Source organism: Amphibalanus amphitrite, unplaced genomic scaffold, assembly GCF_019059575.1.
Source record: "Amphibalanus amphitrite isolate SeventyFive unplaced genomic scaffold, NRLGWU_Aamphi_draft 000111F_arrow, whole genome shotgun sequence".
NCBI lineage: Eukaryota > Metazoa > Arthropoda > Thecostraca > Balanomorpha > Balanidae > Amphibalanus > Amphibalanus amphitrite.
In genome coordinates this window covers 802810-817548 of record NW_024881606.1, presented here as the reverse complement: position 1 = coordinate 817548, position 14739 = coordinate 802810, and the positions used below count along the sequence as shown (strand labels likewise).

General features: G+C 47.0%; 1 protein-coding gene across 1 annotated transcript in view; it reads left to right on the top strand.

The window, feature by feature from the left end:
- The first annotated feature begins 8594 nt into the window (after positions 1-8594).
- LOC122381000 (nucleolar protein 9-like) overlaps positions 8595-14739 on the top strand; it is a 37401-nt gene continuing 31256 nt past the window's right edge. Inside the window, exons 1-5 of the mRNA XM_043364654.1 lie at positions 8595-9173; positions 9722-9948; positions 10134-10437; positions 10656-10999; positions 11363-11491. Coding sequence (XP_043220589.1) covers positions 8984-9173; positions 9722-9948; positions 10134-10437; positions 10656-10999; positions 11363-11491 — 1194 coding nt within the window. The 5' untranslated portion in view covers positions 8595-8983. The remainder of the gene's footprint in view (positions 9174-9721; positions 9949-10133; positions 10438-10655; positions 11000-11362; positions 11492-14739) is intronic.

Below are 14739 nucleotides of genomic sequence, written 5' to 3'. Positions count from 1 at the left end.
CACCTCGAAAGGTCAAGGTCAAAGATTGACCTCAGGTCACGTGACCTCGAGGTCATCATGTATATCATTCGATGCGCCTTGACGAGCTGAACTCAATGAGACCATCCGCACGGCTGTATCTTGTTCCTGTACGGAGTTATTGGTAAAAAAACCTTTGGTGACCTTTGATGACGTCACATGACCTTACAGCTGCCCAACAGCAAAACAGACCTCAAGGTAGTGAAGGTTGGTCGTATATGAAGCCATGTATGGCTATGGGGCCATTCCGACCCGTTTTAGTGGTAAAAACAGGGAGTTGCTTTTTCCCCATTGACTTAAAATGGGGAGGTCGAGAAATTGACCTGACCTTAGGGCCCTGTTTCACCGGTGATAGCAGCAAGCTGCTATCACGTTTCGCGAGCTGACGTCATGTCGTGACGCCATACTGTTGTCGTAATGGGTAGTTCCGGCGCACGATTGCCGCGACCTTGGCGGCGGCATTAAGTGACGTATGAGCCTAAAAGTAAGAGTTTACGCAGTCATGATAGTATATATATTTTTGATATATATTTTTTCAATATGATGTATTTAAAAGAAGTTGGGTTTAGGAAAAATTTTGACATTAACTTCGAACATTTAGCTGATGACGTAAAACAATATTGCGGCAATCGTGCGCCAGAATTGCCCCTTACGTCAGCAGTATGACGTCATCACATTACGTCAGCTCGCGCAATTTGATAGTAGCTTGCTGCTATCACCGGTGAAACAGGGCCTAGGTCATCGATGTCAAAATTCCGAGATACACAAATTGTAGCTACTTATGACCTTATAACATCCTGCGACCTTCAAAGGCCTCCGACATCTACTGTAGCTGTGGCACGGTGTCAAATTTGCAAAAAAAAGTGACTTGAGGCTGAGTCATTCAAATTGACCTGGTGACCTGACCTTAAAAGTTAGGAGGTTCAAACTTGCACACCATATGTAAAATGGATGAGAGAATAGTTGTGCCAAATTTCGCGGCGCCACGCGCCACGGTTTTCCCGCTATCTACGAAAAACCTAAGGGGGCGGATATCCGCCCCCCCCCCGTCGGTGCGCGGGTTAATAGAAACGTCCGGAGTCGGAGTCGGAGTTGGAGTAGGAGTCGGAGTCGATTTTTGAAGCCGGAGTCGGAGTCGGAGTCGGAGTCACCCTAAAATCCATCGACTCCGCAGCCCTGAGGCAAACAACTTTTACTAGGCAAAGCTTTGCTACTGTGAATACCAGGTCAAAATGCAAGCATTTTTCTCAATTTGGAGAGTATATATGGTATGCCCCCTTTGCTACGTCCGAGACCACCTTTCGGGATCCGTCTTATATGATTCAGGCACAGTTTTCTCGCTTGGAATTTGTCAAGAGGTGACGCCTGCTTCCGGGCTGTTCAGAAGTGCCCCCTGTTCTGGGTTGTGGTGTTGCCCGAAACGGCACGAACCTTTCCCGATCGATGCATTTTTAGTAAATGGTCCATTGAACGGCTTTAGTCCAGCGGCTTTTCCGCAAGTCTAGTTAACTTTTTTAGTATTTTGTCCCATCCATCATGTCTGATTACGGTGTAAAATAGAATAGGCATTAACTACCGGGTTCATTTACTAAATCAATTTACCTACTCTTCCAACAGGCTCGATCCATTGCAGGGCATTCCTATTTATCATGGTAAACGACGCATCCTTATGCACGTAAAATGTAGTAGGGCATTTCCTTTATAATCACTTGCCTATCCGGGAAGACAATTATGAAACAGCAACTTGCATATAAGTTCCTGAGAAAACTGATCCTTTTTCCACTCACTGACAGACACATCTTATCACGCGTCGATGAGCTATTAATGTTTGGGAACCGATTAACCCCTTGTCAGTTCTGTAAAAAGGAAAACGGTCAAGGAACGTGATATCCACGGATATCACGTTGTTCAGTAAAAGGCACAATACGCGTATTGTGCCTTTTTCTGAACATTCATTTGGGCCCTGGTACCTGGAGATATTGTGTCAAAATTTTTAGATCCTTCATTGGGCTGAGCCGTGTCCGAATAGCTGGCGAATCCATGGGGTGGATATGAGGGCATTTGGAGGCTTATGTCATCGCCCTCCCCGCAGCCACAGCGCCGAACTAAATAAAATTTGCCGTTTATTTCAAAAGAGAGAAAATGAATAACTGTTATTAAACAAAGCTCGATTTAAAGGGAACAGTAATTACGGAGCGAGCGAAGCGAGCGTAGTCTTTCCTTAGATTAACGGAAATTTCTGAGTATGAGCGGCCGGCCGGCCGGCTGGCCGGCCGTGGTCACGCTTTTGCGAGGCTTATATCTCAGCAACCACTTGACCGATTTACATGCGGTAATTTTTGTAGGGTAGCTTCATTCCTTCTACCAAGTATTGCACTATTCCCGATGCATGTGGGTGACCCCTTATGCACGTGCCACGTGCAAAACCAAGAGGTGTCACTTTTGTAATTGTTGCAATATCTCGGTAACTACTGGGCCGATTGCGCTGAGAGTTGGCATGTAGGTAGGCACCCACTAGGCAATGCATATCCATGTGCCAGAATTGGGGCGCTGCTGCACGTGCGCACGTGCAGGGGTCGTTTCCAGATCTCGAGAACGGCTGGACCGATTGCGCTCAAATTTGGTACACGGTTACGGAGCAGTTAGTAGGGTGCCGTGCACAAGTCAGTTGGGACCCATTTTGCACGTGCGCACGTGCAGGGTGCCGCTTCCAGATCTCGAGAACGGCTGGGCCGATTGTGCTCAAATTTGGCACATCGCTAGAGACCGGTTAGTAAGGTGCCGTGCACAAGTCAGTTGGAGGTACCCCCTCGCAATTTCGCACGTGCAAGGCCCACCCTCTCGCTCGCTCCGTTAGTCGCCACAAAAGGCGTTATACTGGTGCATGAGAAATCGAAATCCGATGATTTTTTTATTTGAAGAAACTGTTGTGGCATGCGCCATTCATAACGTACGAGACCGCCTTTCTGGATCTGCCTACGCCCTATGTTTCAGGGACAATTTCCCGGGAGCGTGTTTCCGCTTATCTTCGGCGCTTAACGACTGATTCGCCGCTGATACAGAGTGACTCCTATACATCTGACACTTTTTAAATGTATCTAGGTACCGAACAACTCAACAAAAAATGTTTTCAAGCACACGAACTTAAAGCCCATGAATTTTTATTTTCATCCATGTCATTTAACTCACTTGCATTCATCATGCTTTTCGATAGATAGCATAAAACCAATACCATTGATTTTTTCGCTTCTTAGCTGGTTATTGAAACGCAACGTAATTTGATGCGTCACTTTAAGTAGACCCAAGACTCCTTCAAGTGGCAAAATATAGCGGCAAGCTGATAGATTTAGGAATAAAGGAAGTTGAAAATCTCCATGGTATGGCTGGCTTTTGGCAATCACCACAGCTGTTCACGAGATCAACGAGGAGACATGCGAAAGAGCCATCCCATCAGGTGTCGTTTCAAATCGACCAAAGGCTCCTCTAAATAGCAAAATATTGCGAATAGCTGATAGATTTAGGAGTGAAAGAATTGTTGAAAATCTCAATGGTACGGCTGGCTATCACAAGGGCTGTTCACGAGATCAGCGAGAAGACATGCAGAAGGGCCATCTGGGCCCAGTTTCACCAAGTGGGGTAATTTCGGCATGGGGTAGATTTCCATTCTGCCCCATGGGGTAAAATCCAGTTTCACCAGCTCAAACTACCCCCATGGGGTAGTTTCGGCGTCTCTTGTGAATGTTGGCTAAGCAAGCAGCATCAGCAAAACAACGGAACGTTTTGATTGGTCGAGAAATTCATTTCACGACGGCGTGAAATGAAGAACACATTTGATTTGGCTTCTTGTATTTGTCTACCAATCACCTTGGTAACGATGGCAATGGCACCTCAGTTTCCAAGATTCACAACTTTATTGAGAAAGGAATGCAATGCACAACCGCGAATCTTGATGGATAGGTTAGAGAACAATGGCATGTTTTATTATCGAATAGTATCGAATGTTTTAAAATTAATTAGTGTTTTAGTAAATTTGATGTTTATATTAGATGTTTAACTTAGATGTTTTAGATTAGATTAGATGTTTAGTGTTTTATAATTAGAATGTTTTAGTAAATTAGTGCATGTTTTACTAGTATCGAATACACCTTGCTTGGTATTTTTGACGACTTTTAACTACGTATCTTTTGCACCAGATGCTTTTATTTCTAATGTGCATTACAAAATACATACAGTACCTACAGATGCACGGCACATTTAACGCAACTTTATTGAGATATGCACAACAGCGACAAAAATAAAAAATAGATATGGAAAGTATCGAATCCACTTGGCCTGGTATTTTTAACAACTGCTTATTACGAATTGCTTGCACCATATGCTTTTTATTTCTAATGAGAATTACCTAGGTATGCACGACATTCTCTTGCTGATTTAGGTACGGCATTTTGATTTTGATTTCAGTTGTTATCGTCTTGACATTTGCTGGATATTTGCACATTGACCGTAATGCATATAAGATACCTCGAATGATAATTTGAATAGATCACACAAGTTGAAGTACAATGATCCTTTCAACAAGACACATCGTCAGCATGTAACCACCGTGAAGAATGTGCATTTTTATTGTTTATATTTCAAGGCTTCCTCATCCGGTATTCAAGGTCACTGTTGAAGGAAAACAGTTAAAAAAGTAAAAATCCTGGCATTCAGCTATGGGCGACATCTATAATGCTTCTTTTGGGTGTTGCAATGCAGATCACAAGCATAGGTGGTGCAGGCTACATGCAGTAAAATATTTGGATGAAACTTGAAGTACCTATGCTATGAATAATGCATATTCAAACATGACAGGTGATTGGACTTCAATAAAATATGTTCTTATTACTATTTTACTGTCAATTCTTGCTCACAATTCGTATCATATTCACAGATTACCCCACGTATGTCAGCCGTAATTTTGGTCGGATATTTGGGGTAGAATTGCCGGCAAACAGCTGATTGATTGGCTTGTTCAGATGCTCATGGACCGTGAGCATCTGTTTGCATGGCAAATTTGGGGTAAAATAAGAACTGCCCCATGGGGTAGTTTGGAAGTGGCCAATCAGAACCTACCCCATTTGGTGAAACTGGTTTGGGGTAGTTTCGCCGAAACTACCCCAAACAGAGCTTGGTGAAACTGGGCCCAGGTCTGTTTTGAAAAGAGTGGAGCTGTGCCTCGCTCAAAAATGGGAACATTTTGAGCACGTGCTCTTAGGAGCAAACGATGTCCGTGTGAAGATTGTGACACGTCTAAAACTGTTTTTGCTACATTATGTTGTCTTGCACTTGACCATTTGTCGAATGCATTCGAATGCATTCGACAAATGGTCAAGTGCAAGACAACACCTAATGTAGCAAAAACAGTTTTATTTTAAGTGAGACGTGTCACAATCACATTGTGCGTTGACTCAGAACTGAGCCGCTGGAGGCTCTCGTAGGTAATAAGCCTCAGGCTCAGAGAGCCCTTCCAATAGCATCTCACGGCTCACGCTCCTGGCTCGAGGATGCGCCCTTGCGCGTAAGCAGCTTTGCCAAATTATTCACCAAATAGCCCCTCTTTCTGGCCGCCTTTTTCAATGCGAATTCTGCCACGGTCGAAATGGTGGGCGCATGCCCAATCTGGGACGATCTGCAGCGCTGCCAGCCCAGCAGTCGTATGCTTATCTCACCAGTGCAGCGCTGGACTGTGCAGGCAGATGCCTTACTGACCACAGTGACCAGCAATGACACGCTGTGTCATTTCGGCCCGAAGCATGCCGACTGTCTGGTTCAGCGTAAAACTGGCCGTAGCTCGGTGACCCATGACCCGAGGTCCGTTCTCGACCTAATGTTCTGTGACCAAGGGCCGTGCCATGCAGCGGTGCAGCCGAAAGCGTTATCCCTTAGGGGTAGAAATGATTAGGAACCACATATGTGTTGTCATAGGTACAGGACAAAGCTTTTGCGGGGCCCTGTACCTATAAGCCCACCATGCAGTTTCCCTTCAATCGGCCTTGGTCCAGCAAAAATAGTCACGTGCTAACCTCTCTCCTTAGAAAGACGCTACTTGATGTTTGGGTAGAGCATAGGCTGATATTACGGATTGGCATTTGCAAGGGTGCAGCCAAGTTGGGTCCTCCCCCCTCCCTCCCCCTTTACGGCCAAGAATGCGTGATTTTTTATTTTTTGGCAACCTTATAAATAAGGTAGCAAAAATCCGGGAAGCAAATGGGATTAGGGGTAGGTTCGGTTCCGCGGGCCCCATCCTAACGAAAAACCTAATGGGCATTTGGTCCCACATTTCAGATGGTCCTGGATCCGCCCTTGTGCGTTTTACACTCGTTTCCTGTGTAGGTAGACATATGTTTCGACCCGTTTGAAAACCCGCCCGTTTTAAAACTGACCGACCCGTATTGAAACTGACCGATGGGTAGGTATTATCCGTTTTCACGACGGCCATCTGGTACACATTTGGTGCACATTTGGTGCAGATTAGGTGCAGATTTGGTCAAATTAGATCCAGTGTATCTCTGATTAGCATATCAGCTAGGGTTGCACTAATTGCTTATATGCCTGCTTTGTCATATTATCAGAGAGTAGGGGAGAGTGGGGTAAGATGCCCACTCCCAGGGTGGGAAAGACGCCCCACCCCCTCTTATAGCGGGAAACAAATAATCTAACATGAAAATTAATATTCTTAGCGTAAAGCGGAAGCCTGTCTTGCTAACTGCACAAAAATTTGCGAAGCTTAGTTGAGCAACGGTTGGCTGGTGATTGCATGTTTTTTATTTGCTGCTTTCAAAAAAATATTTTGGTGTCAAAACATTGTAAAGATCAAAGAAGGTAAATAATATTTATCTCCCTTGCTATGGTCGAGATACATTGACATACGTGTACTGTGTCCCAACCAGTTTGTTTCAGGTTGTTGTTTTATGGCTAACATATTGTACTGATTAAATGTTAATTCGGTACCTTGGGGAAAGATGCCCCCTGCCCTGATGGGGAAAGACGCCCCCCTATTTCCGTACGCTGTCCTTCAAGCAACCCGTCGAATCATTATTACATACTTGTGATGGGAGACAAAAGCCGATCTGGGACTATTGAGAGTCCAATACGGTCGGGTGCTCTCCATGCCGGTCTCTCGGCCCACACAACGACTTTTTGGGCGGCATCTGACTCTGAGAGCCCTCATGACATCCTCTGTGAGCCCCATTATTGACTCCAAGGTCCCTCACGACATCCTTTGAGGGCTCCCACGCTGGCTCTACGGGCCGCGCTAGCATCTGAGGTCCCCAGTTACTAGGTTTGTACTGTAATATATTACCTACCTAGAGTTCACCTATGCAGTTACTACTACTAGTGCTTATACATCTCGCCGAGCCGAACGACCGGCGCAGCGACGGCCAGCCGAAGGACAGACGAGGCACAGTAGAGGCACGCATTCAAACCAAATTCCACAGAAAATGGAAAAGAGGGAGACTGGAGTGTGGAGAATGCCGAGCTTACGAGTGCATACTGCATATCAAAGTCGACGTTCTCATAGAAAAGTGGCTTAGTATGGAAAACCTTCATTTGTGGCGCCGTGAATTGGCAGGCTATGTAGGCCGTGCATGTAGGTGCCTACAACAGAAATTTAATTGTGTTTACTATAAGGGTAACTAGTAATTTCATAGGGAAACGTCCTGAGAACGATACCAGGGAAAGTTTTGTCGGAATCTTTCTCGCAATTAAAGGGTTACGTGTTGCTACTTACGATGAACGATTTTATGACGATTGAGTAACAATTTGCAAAAACTGCATTTGCTTTCTCAGTCCAATTTCATCAACACATTTAGCTATGCCTATTATGTTTCATGTTTGGTTTTGCGCTACAGTGAGGTGAGACACTTAAAAAATATTTCGGCCTCATCCACTTAACTACCTACTGGTTCATTGGTTTGTACACGGCAGTGTTCCGATGAAGATAAAATGACACTTGTCAATTTCTATTTAGCTCCTACTATATAATTGCCTGTTTTCTTACACTTCATAGACATAAAAAACGTCAAATCGTCCCAGAATTTGCAATCCCATTCTTTCTCTCGCCCCGACCCCCTATACTCTACCCGGCCCAAGCGGGTCCGCCCGCGCTCCACGTGGTCCGGCCCGGCGGCTGGTGCTGTCCTCCCCTCATCCGTGCCGCTGAGCTCTGAAGCGCGGGTGCCCTAAAACCATGAATCACACCCACCCGGCCCGAGCGCCGGCCCGAGTAGGCCCGCATGGTCCGGCCCGGGCGGGTCTGGCGGCTGTGGATGGCACCGGCCTCGTCCCTATCGCGTTGTTGAGGAGTGTACCTGGCAAAGCACAGTGGAACGGGCAGCCTCATTGGTCAACCGCTAGCCAATCAAAACCGTCGCTTTTTTGAACCGCCTAAGGGCCTAATGGCGTCAGGCTCCCTGTAGCACTTAATCGCACTAACGAGCAGTCGCACTTCTGAATCTGTAGCACTCGTGTAGTATTTGCACTAATGAACTGTCGCATATTTGATATACACCCGTCATATCACCTGCAAACTCGACGAACAAGCAACGGCTAGCGTGTCCAAGATTACTTAGCGTGTCTTCAACCCATCGATCCGGCCCAAATTATTTTTTTTCGAAAAAGTTCTATGTAAATTTTTGAAAATTGACAAACATCGATGTCATGAAAGTAAAATAAGTTAGCTGAATTCGTAACGGATAAATAAAAATACTCTTGAGTGAAACATGGCGGCGCCCATGAAGCATAGGCGATTGATGCGCACGTAAAGGGCACACGGATTCACGTGTTTGGGTTATGAACAATTTGACGGACTGAAAGAAGTGTATTTTACGACTTTGACTGTTTAAATATTTGATTGGTGATTTCTTGACAAGTATATTGATATTGCTTGCCTCAAAACGCTTCTAAGCGATATTGACACCCGGCTATGACCATGACGCCAATCGGTGCTGCACGAGGTCGGAGAAGAAAACCAGCAGCTTGGGACACAACCAAAAGCGAATATTTCCTAAAATGGGATGCAATCAAGGGAGAACAGATTCAGAAGGAGTCACTTGAATTTTTTATCCATGTGAAGGATAAGCTTGGCAAACCATTTGATGATCCTGAGGATAAAGGTAACTCAAATTGACAATCCCACTTGCACTGCAGGCCTGAAAGAATTTGACTGCATTTGTTGGTCCTACTTCGGTTGCTGTGCTGGTGATGATGGGTTTCCAGTCTGGTGGAAAACATATTCCTGGTATTTTTTGGCAATATAATTTTTGTGAAGATTGTGATATAGTTGTGACTGTACTGGTGAATATTTATTAAACGTAATGGTCCGGCTGGTTGCTGCTGCTGGCTTCCACAATGCTTTGGCATCTGGCTAGGTTCCTTATTTTAAAGGGAATTTTAGGACTAGGCATTTCAGTTCATTGCTAGTTTGCATGTTATTTAACTTGATAGCTAAATACATTAGTCAGTAATGGTGTTAGGCAATATTTACTGATTGGATGCGTCTACCAAATGCCAATCAAAGAAAGGAATAAGTCATATTTTTAACATACTTAATGATTTTTTTGATTATTATCCTACTGATGTACTTATAGTTTGGGTATCATTAAAATGATTAAATGATCCATTGACCTAACATGAGCTTACTTGGTCCTAACTCTTTTTGCAGCTCTTTTCATCAGGAATGTCTTCACCCAAACCAAGGGAGAGGAGGTCCCGCTCAGCAAGAACAGTCTGGCCTCCCAGATTATTGAACAACTTATCCCAGATGTGGGAGATGAGGTTCTCCTTGATTTTTCTGCAGCGATGGACCAGCAGTTTACAGATCTCTGCGAGGACCCATTTGCAAGCCATGTCCTGCAAGCTCTCCTTCTTAGTATGACCTGCAGGATTCAGGTAACTTTTTCTTAGTTTACATCATAATAATCTGCTGTTTGGCAAAAAAAAAATCATCAATATGTACAACTTTTCATCAACAACACTAGGTCCACTTGTCAGACCAAAGATTTTGACTTATCAGTTATTATGCTATAATTTCTGTTGAATGACAGATTAATTTGCTTGTTCATTCCCTGCTTCAGGCCGGTCAGTCCCCAGTCCAGTTGGCCCTGCAGAACTGGGTGCTGGGCTGCAGCGAGCGGCTCCTGGCGCGGCTCGGCTCCCTCTGCCGACACCAGTACGGCTCTCACGTGGTGCGCACCTGCCTGGAGTGTCTGTCCGGCTGTCGCGCTCCGCAGCTGACCCGCAGTCGGCGCAGTCAGCAGCAGCGCTGGAAGGACCAGGAGGCCGCAGCCGTGACGCTAGACAAGGCCAGGTCGCCGCCAGAGTTTAAAGACAGGTTTATTGAGATGGTGAAGGCATTGAAGAATGCTGCTGACCTTCCAGGTGAGATGCATGTTATAGTTAGAGTCTGATAAATGGGTAATGCTAACGAAAACATGTAGCATGCATTTTACCACGAATTGCATTTTATCGTCCGTTATTTTACGTCAGCTGTGTATAACACTTGCAATTATGTTCTGAAAATAACTTTGCTTTTGATCGGTGAGTGTTTGGTATGCATCGCTCAATCTGAATGTCACACTCTCCGTGTTCGTTTGCAGAAGGTCTCAGCTCGCCCGACCAGAACTTCTCCGCAGTGATCCAGGTAGTCCTACACATTCTACACACCCTACCGATGACGGTTCTCAGTCGCAAGTTCGTCAAGCGTCTGATCAAGCTGCGCTTCGGCAGCTCGGCGCCGCACGATGCGGACGCTCTGCCATCGGTGTTTGAGAACGAGAGTCAGTTGCGTGTGCTGGAGGCCGCTCTTGCCAGCTGTGAGGAGGCTGAGTTCGGGAAACTGCAGCGGAAATACTTCCTGGGCCGTCTGTCGGCGCTGCTGGGGGATAACGTGACGGCGATCGCCGTGCAGCGCATGGTGGAGGCGTGTCCGAGCGGCGACCTGGTGAGTGGTAGCTCCAACCGCCTGGCCGAATAAATAACGGCCAGTGCTGGCTGACTCCTGATTTCAGTACCTATGAGTAAATGCCATGAAGGTTTAAGTATGTTGAACGGTGATATATCGGTATACATAGCAGGATGCCTAATAAGATGAAAATATGCTTCGTTTTTCCGTGGTATTTTTCTCAATTTATCAGACGTGAGTGACCTTCGGGCTCGACATCGCAGTAAGCATTGCTGCGCTGCCTTCCCGCCTGTACTACTGTCCGCCCCAGCCTGACATCCCAGCCACCTGACAACATCGCTCACTAACTGATAACACGTCCGTCCTCTACCACTGACCTGCCTCTCACCGATGCCGCCGCAGCTGGAGCCCGTGCTGGACGAGCTGGAGGCTGGCGAGTCTCCAGCGAGCTGGTGGACCTCGTCTCGTCTGCCGACAGCACTGGCGCAGGCCTGTGTCCGTCTGCACAGTCACCAGAGTCGGCTAATGAAGGTGGGTGAGGCAGAGGCGGGCTAGCCCAGCTCGGCTAGAGCAGGCCTACTCAGGACTGGCTGATAAAGGTGAGACCGGGACGGGTCGGGTTATCTCAGCTCGGTGCTCACTGCAACGGGTGGCCGGTCGAACCTTGTTCATGAGAGGGACTGGGAAATGTTCCTAACCAGGTAGCAAACAAGGAAGCTGTGTTTTTACGAGGAGGTGTCGCCCGGAACGAGTTTTCCTTCCAAGAACGCCAAGTTTGTAGAGCCTGACCTGGCCTCAAACGCTTTTGAGAAAACGTTTTATCGTCCCCTTTCCGTTTGGCCCCTGATCGAGCTAGAACTTCGTGGAAAGAACGAGCGTGCTGCCCTTGACGAGAGGAAGCCGATGATAACCAATTTTAAGGTTCTAGGTCATTGGTTGACCTTCCATCAGGTCAATGACCCAAAAGTCGGGAAAACCGGGACTTGTTAGAACGTCATAAAGTGTGGCTGCATTAAGATTTTTCGGGGTGCTGATCACGAATATCATGCTAGTTTTGATCACAGAATACAGATGATGTCTTTATGCATTCAGGTCAGGTCGGGTCAGGTCAGGTCAGGTCAGGTCAACCAGTAGGGGTCCTGCCGGGTATTCGTAATACGTGTCAATCGCCTCTGACAGCTTCGTAACATCATGGATTAAGTACTCCTAATCCATGGTAACATGTTATGAAAGCACCAAATCTACGTTTTAAATGTTCAAATAGTTTCGAAACTCGAATTCAGCTAAAAAACAGCCTAGAAACACGTAAAACTCGAAAAAGGGAACCAAGGTTATCAAAGTTCAATGACCTGACCTGATCTTCAGGTGACCTTGACACCTACCCTAATTGGGTCAGTCATGACATTTTTAGGGTAGGTAGGTGTAAAATTACTAACTCCTGGGTACTAAAAGTTCGTCGTGACCGGCCGATTTTACGCGAGTTATTCGCGAAAAAATCGAGGGGGCCGTTCGAGCCCCCCCCCCCCCCTTATACGGGGGAGGATTAACATCTCAACGGTATTTATTTTCTTAACCTTCCAGGCAGTGGGGGGGGGGGCATTTTTTGTCCCCTCCCCTTTAGTTTTTTCGATATATCTCCAGAACCGCTACGCCGATCGTCACCAAACTTTCAGTACCCTCCCGTGAATAGCTGTTGCACATTGTGACCAAACAATATTCCAAAGGCTATGATAGGTTGGCCGCAAATGACGTCGGAGTGACTTCATTTCTGCCATTTTCGACAAAAAAAAGGTTTCGCGGGAAGAGCTGTCAGGCCTACAGCTTTAGAGATACAGAAAAATGTTTCAGATATAAAAGGTGCAGAATCAGGAGGGCTACAAAACTGCTATCTCGGATTTGTGAAATTTCTGGATTTTGACCCCCAAAAATAAAAAAATAGATTTTTTAAAAATATAATAGCCGAAAAATCCAAAACGTTTTTTTGAATTTCGAAAAAACGGAATATCTGTGACAATCCCTACTGCCTTCTATCTACATACCAAATTTGAGATCGATACCTCTTATTTTGGGCAAGTTATATTATAGCGAACAAACTGTTCAAAATTGATGACGTCAAATTTTCAAACTCAATTTTTTAGCAATTCTAGACCTCGTAGCGCAACACAAAGACCACCATTAGACTTCCCGTGACGAACTGCATCGAATCTATACCCATTTTATGCAAAGCTAACAACTTTGAAATTTGACCTTTTTGACCTGACCCTGACCTGACCTTGACCTGACCTCCACCAGAAAGTGACCTAAACCGTACCTGATGGTCTTATAACCAAGATTATTGAGTTGGAAATGAAAAATTAGCCATAAAACATGCATCGCACAACCTTAGTAAAGTTGGGTTCATGTGGTGACCCTTGGTGACCTGACCTGGTATGACCAGTGACCTCTAATAGCAACATATTTACTAGACAAATGACGCCCTATCGCTGATTTTCGACAACGTAGGTTTTACTCGGTGTCATAGCGCTTTCCCTAGAAGACCCGTTAACGGTGAAACATTTTATCTTTGACCTGACCTGTGACGTCATCAGTGACCCCGAGGTCAACGAAATTTGGTTTCCTTCGACAAATTTGACAGGGCTATCGAATGCCGTTTGAATTTTCCGGATGCGTCCAGTAGTTTCGGAGATACGGGGGGGGGGACAAAAATGCCCCCCCCCCCCACACCCCGCGGAAGGTGGCCGGGAGGCCCACCGCCTGCCGGGTTAAAACTTCTACAAATTGCGTACAAGCAAAGCAATATCAGCGAAGTTGTCTTCTCACACACACATTACACTGTTGGCTAAGAAACCAGTTGTCTTTCTCAGGCGACACATTTTGTAGAATAAAACAATTTATACGGACTCCCTCGGTTACTTTTGGCGCATTCATTGTCTTTGTTGTTCATACTTTAACTTCATCCCTACCGTGTCCTCTGTCTGGCGGTCGCTGCTACCTTTTACAAAGAAAATGCCCCGTAATCAGGATTTCCGTTCGGGTGTCTGACCTTGCCGGCGGTGGCGGACGCACCCGCCCTGTCGCCACGCTCGCTACCGCCTGGTGCCGCGTTCATTAACTCGCGTCCCTGAGGAGTATAAAGTCGCGAGGAGCACCGTCACGCCGTGCACTTGTCCTCTGTCCGCCATGGCACCGCTACTCACCCAGCTGAGCTGCGCGGCGCTGCTGGCCGCGCTGGCAGTGACGGCCGTCCGAGGCGAGACGGAGCCGCCACCCGCGTCACCGACGGACCAGCCGGCCTGTCAGGGCGATCTCCAGGACCTGCTGCAGGGCACGGTGGAACTGCTGAAGGGCCAGCAGGAGCTGCGCCGAGAGCTGGCCAAGGTACGCCGCCGGCTGGAGGCGCTGCAGCCCCAGCTGGACGAATGCCCCGACAAGTGGATGGCCTTCAACGAGAGCTGCTTCATCGTCGGCGCCGACAACCGTACGGCGGACGGCGCGGCGGCCGCGTGCGCCGAGCTGCACCCGCGCGGCCGGCTGGCGTCGCTGGAGCTGGAGCACCGCTATGATGTGCAGCATCTCCTCCTGGACATCAGCCCGTTCATGCGCTTCTGGATCGGTCTGCGTCTGGACGAGGCTGGCTGGCGCTGGAGCGACGGCACGCTGCTGACGGAGAAGGGGGAGTGGATGCCCCCGGCGCCCGGAGATACAACAGAGGAGGAGTGCGCCGTCTACGACCGCTCCCACGCCCACCCGGGATGGACGTTCGGGTGGATTGATGAGGA